Source organism: Rhinichthys klamathensis, unplaced genomic scaffold, assembly GCF_029890125.1.
Source record: "Rhinichthys klamathensis goyatoka isolate OS25496 unplaced genomic scaffold, OSU_Roscu_1.1 h1tg000127l_1, whole genome shotgun sequence".
NCBI lineage: Eukaryota > Metazoa > Chordata > Actinopteri > Cypriniformes > Leuciscidae > Rhinichthys > Rhinichthys klamathensis.
The window spans coordinates 2,535,040-2,548,000 of NW_026606664.1; the positions used below are offsets into that span (position 1 = coordinate 2,535,040).

The window sequence follows — 12,961 nt, forward strand, 5'->3', positions numbered from 1 at the left end:
AAAACTGATATTGAGAATTGTGAAACCAGGATATATATTGTTACTGTGAAGTAAAATTAAGATTTTGGGTCACATTCTTTGCTGAAAAGGTTCCCACAGTTTTACATACAGACAGTATGAATTTTTTTATAGTGTTCACCACAAGTATTGTTGTAACCATTGTAACCTGGTCAGAAATAAGTATAAATGGCTGCTATTTTGCACAAGTTTATTTGTAATTGCCAGCAATAGGCCTATGTAGTTTCTTCATTCATTGTGACCTATACCTACACTGGATGTCCAATTTCACATGTATTTATGCCCATCTCTGCCTACATCTAATTGTAAACCTAACCACTGGGGGGACTGAGGGAGGTTATTGGCGTGCAGCAGACCTCTAGACGTATAGCATTAGGCCTATTTCATAATGGAAAAGCTGCAAACTGTAAAAAAGGGAACTACAAGGTTCTGTACGTTGACATTAGTTCATTCATTAGGGATAAACTAACAATGAATATCTCTTCACAGTAATGTTTCATGTTCATTTATGTCCATTCCAGGACTTTTTTAAAAGGAGAAGGCAAATGTGCAGAGAGCGGCCAAGTTAATCAAGTTCAGGTATGTTCTTGAAATGTGGATTCATAAAGACAAACTATAATGAACAATATGAAATATATATAGATGTTTTTAAAAAGAAATCTGTTAAGCTCACCAAGGTTGAATTTATGTGATAAAAATACAGTAAAAATACTGTAATATTGTGAAATATTATTACAATTTATATTATATATATTGTGTTGTCTTAAAGATTCAAAATAGATTTGGGGAAGACATGGCTCCCATCGCTTCTGATTTAACAAAAGAGCAAAGAAAGCAGCTCTGTGACCTGCTGGGGAACGTTGAACTGACTCTTCTCTACAAAGCTTCTGTTCATGGATATAATGCTTCTGCCTTCCATCAGCGATGTGACCATCAGGGTCCCACATTACTTGTAGCCTATAACAGATCAGGCTACATCTTTGGTGGATACACTAGTGTAGATTATACTCAAAGTGGACAGCAAATTACAGATGAGGAAGCTTTCCTGTTCAGCATTCGAGGTGGAACCCCTGTTCGCATTAAAGTTAACAGTTATAATGCACGTCTTGATGACGCTGAAGGACCCAACTTTGGCCAACAGTTGTACTTTTGCCACAAAAATCAACCAGTTGTATATGAGAAAGTGAATCAGAGTTGGTATCAACCATTCAATACTTTAAAGTTATGTGGGAATGACACTGAACTGACTGAATGTGAGGTGTACAAAGTCAACCAGAGTAAGTCAATCATCAGAAAAAAGTATCATATTGAGTCCAGTCTCTTAAATTTCACTTATTTAACTTCTGTTGTTAATATTAATCCAACAAAAATTCTATAATAATCTTTGTTCAAAATTGTCCAGCCCTTCAGGTCAGTTTCAAAGAGAAGCCATGGAGGAATATTCTTTGGACACCTGAGTATGTTTCCCTTCCATGTTTTCAGAGTTATTTCATTGTTGCTGATTTCCTACAGCAATTTTCAATAATAACGTTGTGATCTATGTTGTAGACGAAGAGAAGAACTCATGGTTTTGATCAGGAATCATAAACCCCTGATGACGTCTGTGAGTCGGGTCAGAATCCTAATGATAGGTCCTGTAGGTGCTGGAAAATCCAGTTTCTTCAACTCCATCAACTCCGTCTTCATGGGCCACGTGACCAGCAAAGCCATGTCAGGATCTGCAGGCACTAGTCTGACCACACAGGTACAGATTCAACAGGATTCATAGTGTTTCCTACAGAAGTGTCTCTTCAGGTCGAGGAACAGCTCTTGATGGCTTCAGGTCTTGATGTGTTTCTCTTCTTGGTTGGTAGTTTCGCACATACCCAGTGAAAGACGGTCGTGAGAGAAAGCCATTGCCATTTGTGTTGTGTGACACCATGGGACTCGAGGAGCAATCAGGTGGGTTGCACTTTATTTTACAGTACGTGTACTTACTACATTGTGCTTGCCTAATATAAATACTGGGTTTTTATAAGGTAACTACAAGGGTTAAGGTTAGGTTCAGGGTTAGTGCCTAGTTATTACACAGTTACTGTAATTACTATAATAAGTACATCATATGTACATGCTACCATCAGGTGCAGGACTGGATATTGATGACATCAGCAGCATTCTTCAAGGTCTCATACCAGACCGCTATAAAGTAAGTCCATAAAGATGGTTCACTTATCTCCAGAATGAAGTTGAAGAAGGAATTGAAAATTCAGATTAAAGGTGTTCTTCAATATGCTTCCTGTTAAATTATCTTGATTCAGTTCAACCCCAAATCACCATTTCAACCGGATGAGCAAAAGGCCTCCAGACCTGCATCTCTACAGGAGAAGATCCACTGTGTGGTGTATGTGATCGACGGCACCAAAATCTCCATAATGTCTGACCAACTAGAGGAAAAACTCAGTTCTGTACGTAGTCTATTGAACTCAGTGGGTAAGTGAAATAACAACATTTTTAGACCATTTTGCATAACTCGACTCAAAATGTTCCATGACCGGCTGAAAGTTTATTCAAACAATTTCAGCGATTCCTCAGATGGTCTTGATGACGAAAGTAGATGAAACATGTCCTCATGTGCAGAATGACCTTGAAAATATTTATGCCAGTTCCTACATCAAGATGAAGGTGAGACATGGTCACATGATCACATGAGCTGTTCCCACAGGACTCAGAGTGACTGCCATGTTGTTTTGTCTCTGCAGGTGCAGGAGGTGAGCTCTCGGTTGGGTGTGCCGGTGTCTTGTGTGTTACCGGTGAAGAACTACAGTCAGGAGCTGGAGCTGGAGCTGAAATGTGACATCCTGCTTCTCAATGCTATACAGCAGATGCTTCGCTTTGCAGACGACTATTTTGATGATATTGATACCATTTAGGCCATATAAAGTGCATATATAGGGGTTTATACCTCTTGATCAGCACAAGGATTCATCTTAAATCAGATGATTCAAGATTTCTGTTTGTCCATTTTAGATCCTTCATAATCATACATAATATCCATTTAAGAAAATGGTGGGAAATGCAAAGTTCATATATCACTTAAGCTGCACATTTCATGATGATTTTGTTATTGTATATATTTGACATTGTTGCTTTTGTAGACAGGTTTATAGAATAATAATAGAATGATATGTTAGGACTAATTCAAGATGCTAAAATCTATATACGGTAAACATTATTTTAAAAAGTGCTTCTATTGATAAACTTAAGCTCGTTTTTTTTATTTTGTGCTTTAAGCTTGAAAGTTTCTTTCAGGACTGTTCAAGATTAAAATAAACAACAATTAATTCTACACATCTGACTAACAATTACTTTCAGTTTGATAAATATTAGAACCTCATTGTGTAAGAAACGTGGGGGGAACAGAATCCGACGGCAAACAATCCAGCTGTCGAAATCTGTTCCCCCATGATGAGAGATGTTGAAGTAGTGGATTAAAAGATGCTTATTCTATTCTTTGTGTGGATGTAGTTTAACCAGTGCCAATTTAAAGAAGAATAATTTTTTGCTGTCTTTGCGTTTTAATATGATAGGACAGGTTGGGATCCAGAAAAGTCCACAAGCCTTGACTTGAACTTTGTTCACCACAAAATCAAAATCACTAAATGTCATTGTATTGACCACTAGGCTATCAACAGCACTTTATCTGTGTCAGTTTGATACATATTAGAACCGCATTGTGTAAGAAACACGGGGGGAACAAAATCCGACGGCAAACAATCCAGCTGTCGTAATCCGTTCCCCCACCCCCATGATTAGAGATGTTGATGTAGCTAGTGATTTAAAAGATGCATATTCTATGCTTTGTGTGGATGAAGCTTAACCAGCATCAGTTTAAAGAATAATTTTTTGCCGTTTTTGGTTTTTATAATTATTGGACAATATGTAGACAGGAAGCTAAGTTTGAGAGAGAGAAAGAGGGGGACGGGATCAGGAAAAAACTGCCAGCCTGGACTTGAACTCGGGTCGGCCAAAGCCAAAATGCACTAAAATTATGTGCACTTACCCCAAGGCCAAAGGCAGCAATTATTCAGCATCAGTTTGATAAATATTAGAACCTCATTGTGTAAGAAACTATTGGGGGGGAATCGAATCCGACGGCAAACAATCCAGCGGCAAACAATCCAGCTGTCGGAATCCATTCCCCCACCCCCATGATGAGATGTGTTGATGTAGATGCTTAAGAAATGCTGATTCTATTTTGTGTGGATGGAGCCTAACTGGTATCAGTTTAAAGAATACATATTTGGCGGTTTTGCCTTTGATAATTATTGGACAATAGGCCTCTGTAGACAGGAAGCTAAGTTTGAGAGAGTTATCCAATGTTGGTTTATTACACTTTTCATGTAATATGAGCCCCGGTGTTTTTTTTTTTTTTTTGTGTTTTTTGTTTGTGTAAATTATAGGCTATGTGATGTTACAGACATGTGATGTACATTGTTGTGTAAGTGTTCAAGAAAATGCAATAAAAACAGTATTACAAAAAAAGTTTGAGAGAGAGAAAGAGGGGGACGGGATCAGGGGCCCGATTCAGAAAGAAGGTTAAGTGAAAACTCTTGAGTATGTTAACCCTGAAATGAGGGAAACTCTGGGTTTTCCGTTTCAGAATGGGAGGGATGTCAAACCTGAGAAAGCAGGGTAAGTCAAGCCCGTTTCTGAAAGAGAGGTAACTTATACTCAGAGTCAGCTACCATGGTAACTTACTCTGTGAACCTAACCTGGTCGGGAGCAGATTTTCTTCGGTAAACCCAGAGTTTATTTCGGTCACCTCCCCTTTTTTAAATAGGAAGCGGTGTTTAAACACCTCATTCATTCTTTCTGTACATTTATGCATTGCTGTTTTTACTGCTGTTTTTTTCTATTTTTTAAGATGAAGTCTATATAACTCCTTAACTGGCAATTGAAAATACAGTCGATTAGAGTTGCACATGTAGTTCTAAACAAATTCTACAGAATTAAACTGTGGCATTCACTGAAAATCACTGAACTGTGTTTATCTGTGCACCAGAAGTTGATGGACCTTCCTCCTGCTGTTCTTCCACACTCTGGGGACGGGGGGAGAGATAAGAATGTCCGTTTATACTTAGATATAAACTTAGATTCTATAGGCTACTCTACATAAATAATGTGAAAAAATGTGAATGTGTAGATTGTTTGATGTGTAGACCTAATATTAACATTACCTCTGTAGGCCTCTCTGTGGCAGCAGAAAATATTTCTTCATCCCCATCGTCCTGGGAAGATGAGCATTTGATTGAGCACATTTTATAATACTATTTGTCATAATATTTAGTGTATTGAGTAGGCTACTTACAACTGCCTGGGGTTCTGTTGGGACAGGAGGCTCCAAAAGACAGATATTACCATCAGAATCTGTTGGGAGCAACAAAAAACCCAACCCAAAGTAAAATATATGGAAATATCAAAAGCCTATATAAAAAATAACACATATGTAGACCTCTTACATTTTATGAAGGCACTTGAATCTCTGGTCCCTCCAGGAATTCCCTCAGCCATTGGCCTTCCAGCATTCAGGCTCAGGGCCATCTCCATCTTCATCTCCTTTGCATCTCCATCTCCTCTGCATCTCCATCTTTCTGCATCTCCATCTCCTCTCCATCTCCATCTCCTCTGCATCTCCATCTTCATCTCCATCTCCATCTCCTCTGCATCTCCATCTTCATCTCCATCTTCTCTGCATCTCCATCTCCTCTGCATCTCCATCACCATCTTCATCTCCATCTTCTCTGCATCTCCATCTCTATATCTTCTCTGCATCTCCATATCCATCTCCTCTGCATTTGTCAGAGGTGGTGGTGCAGGTCCTCCCCGTGTTTTGTGAGCCTCTTCCTTCTTTCTGTTGGCTGAGTAGAAGTCAAATGAGAATGAACATTTAATTGTGTTAATTAGACCTATGTCAAACATGCTGCTGCACTGCTAGACACTGGATGCTATTTAGTTATTTAATATGTCAAATGTTTGTAAAGTCAGGTAGCCTACACCCATGATATGCTCAAGCCTTACCTGATTGAATTATGTTTTATATTTCATTTTCAGCTGCTGCCACATTCTTTGTTTTAATGCCTGCAGGATTGCACCTACATGAAAATTAAAATGAGGTTGAATAACATAGTGTTCTTCCACCTCTGATATTATAACAGTTGGGTAGTTACTCTAAAATAGTTATTAATTACTAACTACAAATTACATCTTCAACAGTGTAATTAGATTAATGTAATAATTGCTATCTCTAGAATGTATTGGTCTACTTATTACTAAATCCCATATCAACCTCAACCACTTGAACGATACAAGGAGAGACAAGAAACGGCACTTTTAAAGCTGCAGTCTTTCTCTTTGTCGCCATCTCTGTTCGAAATCTGCAGTCATTCGCGGAATTATCAACTTTATGTCATGATTCTGCCCTCGTGTCCTTGATTTTCTCTAGTCTTGAGGCAGGATCATGACAGAATCATGTTTTGTGTGCAAGCACATGGTCTTGTGTTTTGGCCATGTGCGTGTTGTCTCGTTCCCTTGCCCCGACCCCCTTGTTATCCTCGTTCTGTCCCTATCACCTTATCTGTATCACCTGTTGATTGTTAGTTTCTCCCTATTTAATCCCCTTGTGTTTGCTTGTACTATGCCGGTTCATTGTTGTACATTGTGAGATTCTACCCGTGAGTACCTTGTCTAAGTAGAAAGTCTTGTATTGTTCTTGATCTCGTATTTGCTGTCTGTTAGTCTAGTTTTGTCAAGTGTTTTCTAGTTTAGTAATCCCTCGTTCGTATTGTCTCTATTTTGCCCCCTCGTGGGTTTTGTTTTCCCCTGTTTTTCTGTTATAATAAATGTTGTGTAATTGTCTACCGTCTGCGCTTGGGTTCTTCTGCTATCATCATAACATATTAGACATTCTCTGGTTGTACTTCAACACCCTCGGCACGGCACAGCGCGGATGAACACAATGTTTGAGGAGAGTGTGAGGCTGTCAGTCACTTCCGGTGTGGATACTGTCATTCAGAATCACAGATTATTCTTTTTGGAAGTATGACCAACATAAGAATTTTCACCGGAAAATGTCCTCTGAACTAGTAAGAAACATCCACATTTGTTCTTGTTCTGACATTGCAGTAAATTGCGCTGATTAAATCTAACAAATGCTTAAGTTTAGCCTCGTGAGACCATCCTGATCTCGCGAGCTTTCAAGGTTTCACTCGCAGATCAGTCTGGATACTTTCCGTTAAAGAAAATTTGGGAGCAGTTCACCAAACGAACGTCCAATCAGCGTTGGCTTTGAGGCGTGTTGAGGTGTGACGCAACGAGAAGCGCGTCAGTTCAGTCTAAAGAACATGTCGGCTTCAGCGGATGAAACTAGCATCAGCGTGGCTATCGAGCAAGTTTTATCGGAATTACAGAGTATTTCTTCACTGAAAGAAGAGCAAAACACTGCTCTGGAGGCTTTTCTCAGAGGAAAAGATACGCTCTGTTAGTACGTCATATGCTTCGTTGATCTGATTGGTTGATTTGGCCCGTCTATCACCAACATAGGCCAATCAGCTAACCAGTATTTTCGCCCCTTACCAAAACTACTTCAACGGAAGGTTTCCAGATGGATATGCGGAGCAAATCCATCTGGCGGAGTCAGGTTAGCTTAAGTTATCATATCACGCAAAACCGTGCAAATTATACTTTGTTCTCAAATTGTTAATGTTAACAACGTAAGCATTGCGTGACTACATGCAATGTCCTTCCGATATGTATCCTTGTTTTCACATGGGTCCGGTTGCAGTCTCTTTTTCTGTAAAAGTTAGCCCCTCCGAAGTCCGAACGAAGTCTTTTGCATTTTACAACGGGTGAATCCAGTTGTCACTGACTGGTGATTGCCGTTTGAACCTTTCTGGATCCGCCATCAAATTGATAAGTTTAATTATATCAAGTGCAGTGATAAAATTCTATAAATCTCCACCTCCAACATCCTCACTCGCAATATAACTTATACCAGAGCCGTTGAAAAACATAGTTGCGACACTCCCATAGACCGCCATAGGAACTTTGGAATGCGGAAGTAATGCGTGTCGTGGAGCGGCCAATAGTTCCAAACACTGATAGTTCCAGCATTGAACCCCATTCATTTTCAGTGTTTCCGAAGTACGCTCGCTGGTAAATTAATGAAATCACTGTATTTTTTTTACTTTTACACACATTAGCCGACCTCTTGTGAATCTAGTCAGGATTTCCATTACACGAGAGTAGATGTTAAAACTTCATGCTGATTTGTACTCGGCTTTCGCAAATTTTTAATAATAATATTATATATAATATTATACACACACACACACAATTCATTTATTTAAATGGGTTAGGGTTATGTGTGTATATATGCATATATGTGAAAATGTGTGTTTGTGTGATGAATGGTACACATGCATTCATATATATATATATATATATACATACACACACATGTGTACTGTACACAGTACGTATGTATTTGTGTGTGTTTTCTGATGAATGGTTTAGTCTGATAAGGGTAGGATGAAGGGGTACATTATAGCCATACTGAAATAATAATAACAATAATTCATTACATTTATATAGCGCTTTTCTAGGCACTCAAAGCGCTTCACATGGAAGGGGGAATCTCCTCAACCACCACCAATGTGCAGCATCCACTTGGATGATGCAACGGCAGCCATAGTGCGCCAGAACGCTCACCACACACCAGCTTATTGGTGGAGAGGAGACAGAGTGATGAAGCCAATCAGTGTATATATATATGGGGATGATTAGGAGGCAATGATGGACAGAGGCCACTGGGCAAATTTGGCCAGGATGCCGGGGTTACACCCCTACTCTTTCGAAAGACATCCTGGGATTTTTAATGACCACAGAGAGTCAGGACCTCAGTTTAACGTCTCATCCGAAGGACGGTGCTCTTTGATAGTATAGTGTCCCCGTCACTATACTGGGGCGTTAGGACCCACACAGACCACAGGGTGAGCACCCCCTGCTGGCCTCACTAGCACCTCTTCCAGCAGCAACCTGGTTTTCTCAGAAGGTCTCCCATCCAGATACTAACCAGGCTCAGCCCTGCTTAGCTTCAGTGGGCAATCAGTCTTGGGCTACAGGGTGATATGGCTGCTGGCAATGAAATGAATCCCGTTAACAGTTATGGATCGTATTTAGGAACATAGTTAATTCACTCATTAACTATCTCTCCGGTTTCATTTTATGAAGTTAATATTTAGGGAGACCAGGGACAGTTGTAACAGGGGACGGTTGTAACACCTTGAATTCCTCCCATCAGAAACAACCTAGAGTAATGACACTCACTGTGCTCATGCTCAATTAGTTTCCCTCCATTTTTGTCAAAAAGGGAGCCACATTAGAAGCTTCCTGACAGAGTTATCGACAAAAGGTTGTTTTTTTAGGTAAAAAATTACTTTTCTTTCTTATGTACTTTTTTGGATGCTGTTATAAGATAAAATGTTTATGAATTCAAACAAGTATTATTAGAATCACTGTTTTGTAAGCTAAAAATAGAAATGGCTAACAAGTGTCAAACTAGCAGTCAAGCTACCCAACATGAGATGAAAACATGGTTGGTGATTCTGGGACGGTTGTAACGCCCCGTTACAACTGTCCCAGAATCACCAACCAAGTTTCATTTATATTTTAAAAACTAATTAAGCTATAAAAAACTGCATAGTTTCCATTTAATGTGCAAATTAAAAGTAAAATATGCACTGTGCATTTCGAATTAAATGTAAAATGTCATCAAATCACATTTTAAGGTAATTATCTTTTTTTTAATATAAAAATAGTCAGTGGAAACGTGATTGCTTACAGCATGCCAAAGATAAGAAAGAGGAAGACAGACAGGGGAGTCCTATTTCCTGTGCTGGAAAGGGTAATCATTAGGCTACTTAGAAACATGAAATGAATAGTCACAATAACATCCCAGTGCGCATTTGATGTCAATTTAACATAAACATGAGATCAAACATTGGTTAAAATGACGTTACGAAATAGGTCAAAAATGAAAGTCATTACCAAAATAGATTCTTTAGTTGCATCCTTTATTTGGAATAAAAAGACACCAAGAATTAAAAAATCCTTTTTACAAAGACCCAAACCCATAGGAGGAATGGGATTACCCAGCTTCCGGCTATTGGTCCTGTAATATTCAATGTATGTCATTTTGGAATGGATCTCTCAAACCTGATTGGGAACAGATGGAAAATCAAACTTTTTCTCCTAATACATTGAGATCATTGATACATTATACCTCTGATCTTTCTAAATTTAAGGTTCAGAATCCGGTTGCGTCTCACTCACTAAAAATTTGGTCTCAGATCAGAAGACATTTTCAGTGGAATCAATGTTCGGTCCTTACACCAATAACTGGTAATCAGGCACATAAACTGTTTTCAGGTCAAACATTTCAACAATGGGACCTTAAAGGAGTGCACACAATTATGGACCTCTTCATTGACAAAATATTTCCAACATTTGAACAATTAATACATAAATTTAATATTGATAACAAAGACTTTTTCAAATACTTGCAAATACGCAACTTTACTAAAGTAACATTTCCCTCTTTTCCCAATCAGCCTGAAGTAGGTCCTATGAACAATCTATTATTGAACAATCCACTCAAAAAAGGATCTATTTCTAGAATTTATAATTACCTTTCACAGATAGATTGTACAACAACACTTGACCATATAAAAGATGCTTGGAGGGAAGACTTAGGAATAAACATCACAGACGACCAATGGATCGAAGCTCAAGAGCGAGTCCACTCCTCCTCAGTTTGTATCAGACACGGTCTGCTGCAATTTAAAATCCTGCACCGATTGCACCTTTCCAAACAAAGACTGTCCAGGATGTTTCCGGGAGTGGACGCCTCTTGTGAACGTTGTGGCTATGCCCCTGCTTCATTGGCACATACATTCTGGGACTGCCCCCACATCACCCTCTATTGGTCTAAAATAATTGAAACTTTATCAGCAATTTTTAATGTTAGACTCCCAGCAGATCCAGTAATGTCACTATTTGGTGTTGTATATACATTTGAACAGCTCACAAATTAATGTAATGTGTTTTGTGATGTTGCTAGCCAGACGTCTAATTTTACTAAACTGGAAAAATAAAATTCCTCCTACTCATCAAAACCTTCTTAGAGACGTTATACAATATTTACAATTGGAAAAGATTAAATATTCTTTGAGGAAGAAAGAACATACCTTTTACTCAATTTGGCAACCTTTTATTAATTATTACAATAAGTAAATGTGGACAGCCCTCCTGGGCCTGATTTGATATATTTTTATTTATTACTTCAAGTGTGTGCAGGTTTTTTTTTTTTTTTTTTTTTTTTTTTATATATATATTCATACTTAAACAAATTGTATACATGTAAGTGATTTGTAAAAAACTGTTGGAAAATGATAATAAAAAAAAAAAAATAAAAAAAAATGAAAGTCATATTGACGTCAAAGTGTCATTGTCAATTTGATGTCAAGATTTTGACCTCTGCAGATATCATTTTGATGTTATTTTGATGTCATGCTTTGTTGGCATTTGATGTCAATTCTACATCTATTTGACGTCAGGATGTTACGATGTTGATGTCATTGTAATGCTATTTTGATATCATTCAATATCAAGCTTCGATATCAATTCAACATAAATGTGACATCGAACATTGACTGTTTTTCAAACAGTGTCTGAAGCAGTGTTAAAGTTAATGAGATAATTAAGTGATTAATTGAGTGATGATTGGTCATTATTGATGAACACCTGATGTTAACAAGCAGAATCACTGAAGGAGAAAATCACAATTTTAAGTCACCATTTTGGTGATCAATGTTTGCTTTAGTTGGGCTCTTGACCCTAATGTCTTTAACTTTAGATTTAGTTTGGCTGCTGAAACTGAGTGGTGAACAGCCAGATGAACAAAGAGTAAAGGTGATCTGATCAGGGGCGTAATTTGCGGGTGGGACGGGTGGGACATGTCCCCACCACTTTTTGCCAGGGTCGATATTGTCCCCACCACTTTTTAAAACCTCTCGCTGCACGGATAGCTACCAGTAGAAATAAATAAAACATCCCCAACTGGCAGACCATTCATTTCGTTCGTTTGTTAAAGGCACACTGTGGAACTTTTCAACCTTTATAATATATTACCAAAACCCATTGAGATGGTACATCGACTTACAATAGGTTGAATGACACGTCTGCCGTAGCCTGAAGGTGTCTGTATCGCTTTTCCTAGCACTATGTAACTTCGGGGTTCGGGTAGGAACCCGAGCACAAAAAGAACTACAAAATTCGACCGCTTTACGGCATACGTCACTTCCCCCACCACTTCCTCAGATTCTGACGTGAGTGCTCAACTCGCGTTTGATTGCCGTCTGTATGTTTTCGTCATGGCCGAACCAACAGCTACAAGGAAGAAGGCAAAGGTTTTGTCAGAGGACACTAAAAAAAAGAAAAAGGCATAGTGACAAATGAAAAGCCAGGACGAGGATCGCCATTGGTCCAGCGTTCGCTCGCTGGCGTGAGCTACAGGAGGAGGATGGGTGCCCGACCGATGCTAACGCTTGCCTGCACACAAATGCCGTTTCCAAGGTGACACAGATAAATCATATAAGCAGTGTAGTATTTTCTGGTATTCCGGCCACAGCCGATGGTGTTATGAGTGTAATAAAATGCCCACAGCCCATTGTTCATTTCTACACACAAACACAGCCCGCCACAGTGCAGGGCTCGAACAAATAAAATCGACTCATGTCAAATGTACATTAAATGTAAGTAAGTGAACGTTCCCACGACTCAGTGCCCACAAACACTACACACAACATGTCCCACGGTTTCTGTAAAACGAAACCAACACACGTAAGTT

The 12,961-nt window shown here is 38.9% G+C and overlaps 1 protein-coding gene across 3 annotated transcripts in view; it reads left to right on the forward strand.

Annotated features, from left to right (window-relative positions):
- The window catches only part of LOC130089258 (interferon-induced protein 44-like), a 59,197-nt gene that overhangs the window by 6,607 nt on the left and 39,629 nt on the right, over positions 1 to 12,961 (forward strand). The window contains exons 2-10 of one of the 3 annotated variants that reach the window (XM_056256516.1): positions 540 to 597; positions 788 to 1,295; positions 1,421 to 1,475; positions 1,567 to 1,762; positions 1,872 to 1,959; positions 2,139 to 2,203; positions 2,316 to 2,487; positions 2,579 to 2,679; positions 2,757 to 3,343. The exons of 1 other annotated variant lie outside the window; for it this stretch is intronic. In XM_056256516.1, coding sequence (XP_056112491.1) covers positions 812 to 1,295; positions 1,421 to 1,475; positions 1,567 to 1,762; positions 1,872 to 1,959; positions 2,139 to 2,203; positions 2,316 to 2,487; positions 2,579 to 2,679; positions 2,757 to 2,927 — 1,332 coding nt within the window. In that variant the 5' untranslated portion in view covers positions 540 to 597; positions 788 to 811 and the 3' untranslated portion in view covers positions 2,928 to 3,343. Of the gene's footprint in view, positions 1 to 539; positions 598 to 787; positions 1,296 to 1,420; positions 1,476 to 1,566; positions 1,763 to 1,871; positions 1,960 to 2,138; positions 2,204 to 2,315; positions 2,488 to 2,578; positions 2,680 to 2,756; positions 3,344 to 12,961 lie in introns of those variants that run through there. One more of the 3 variants, XM_056256515.1, reaches the window with a different exon arrangement.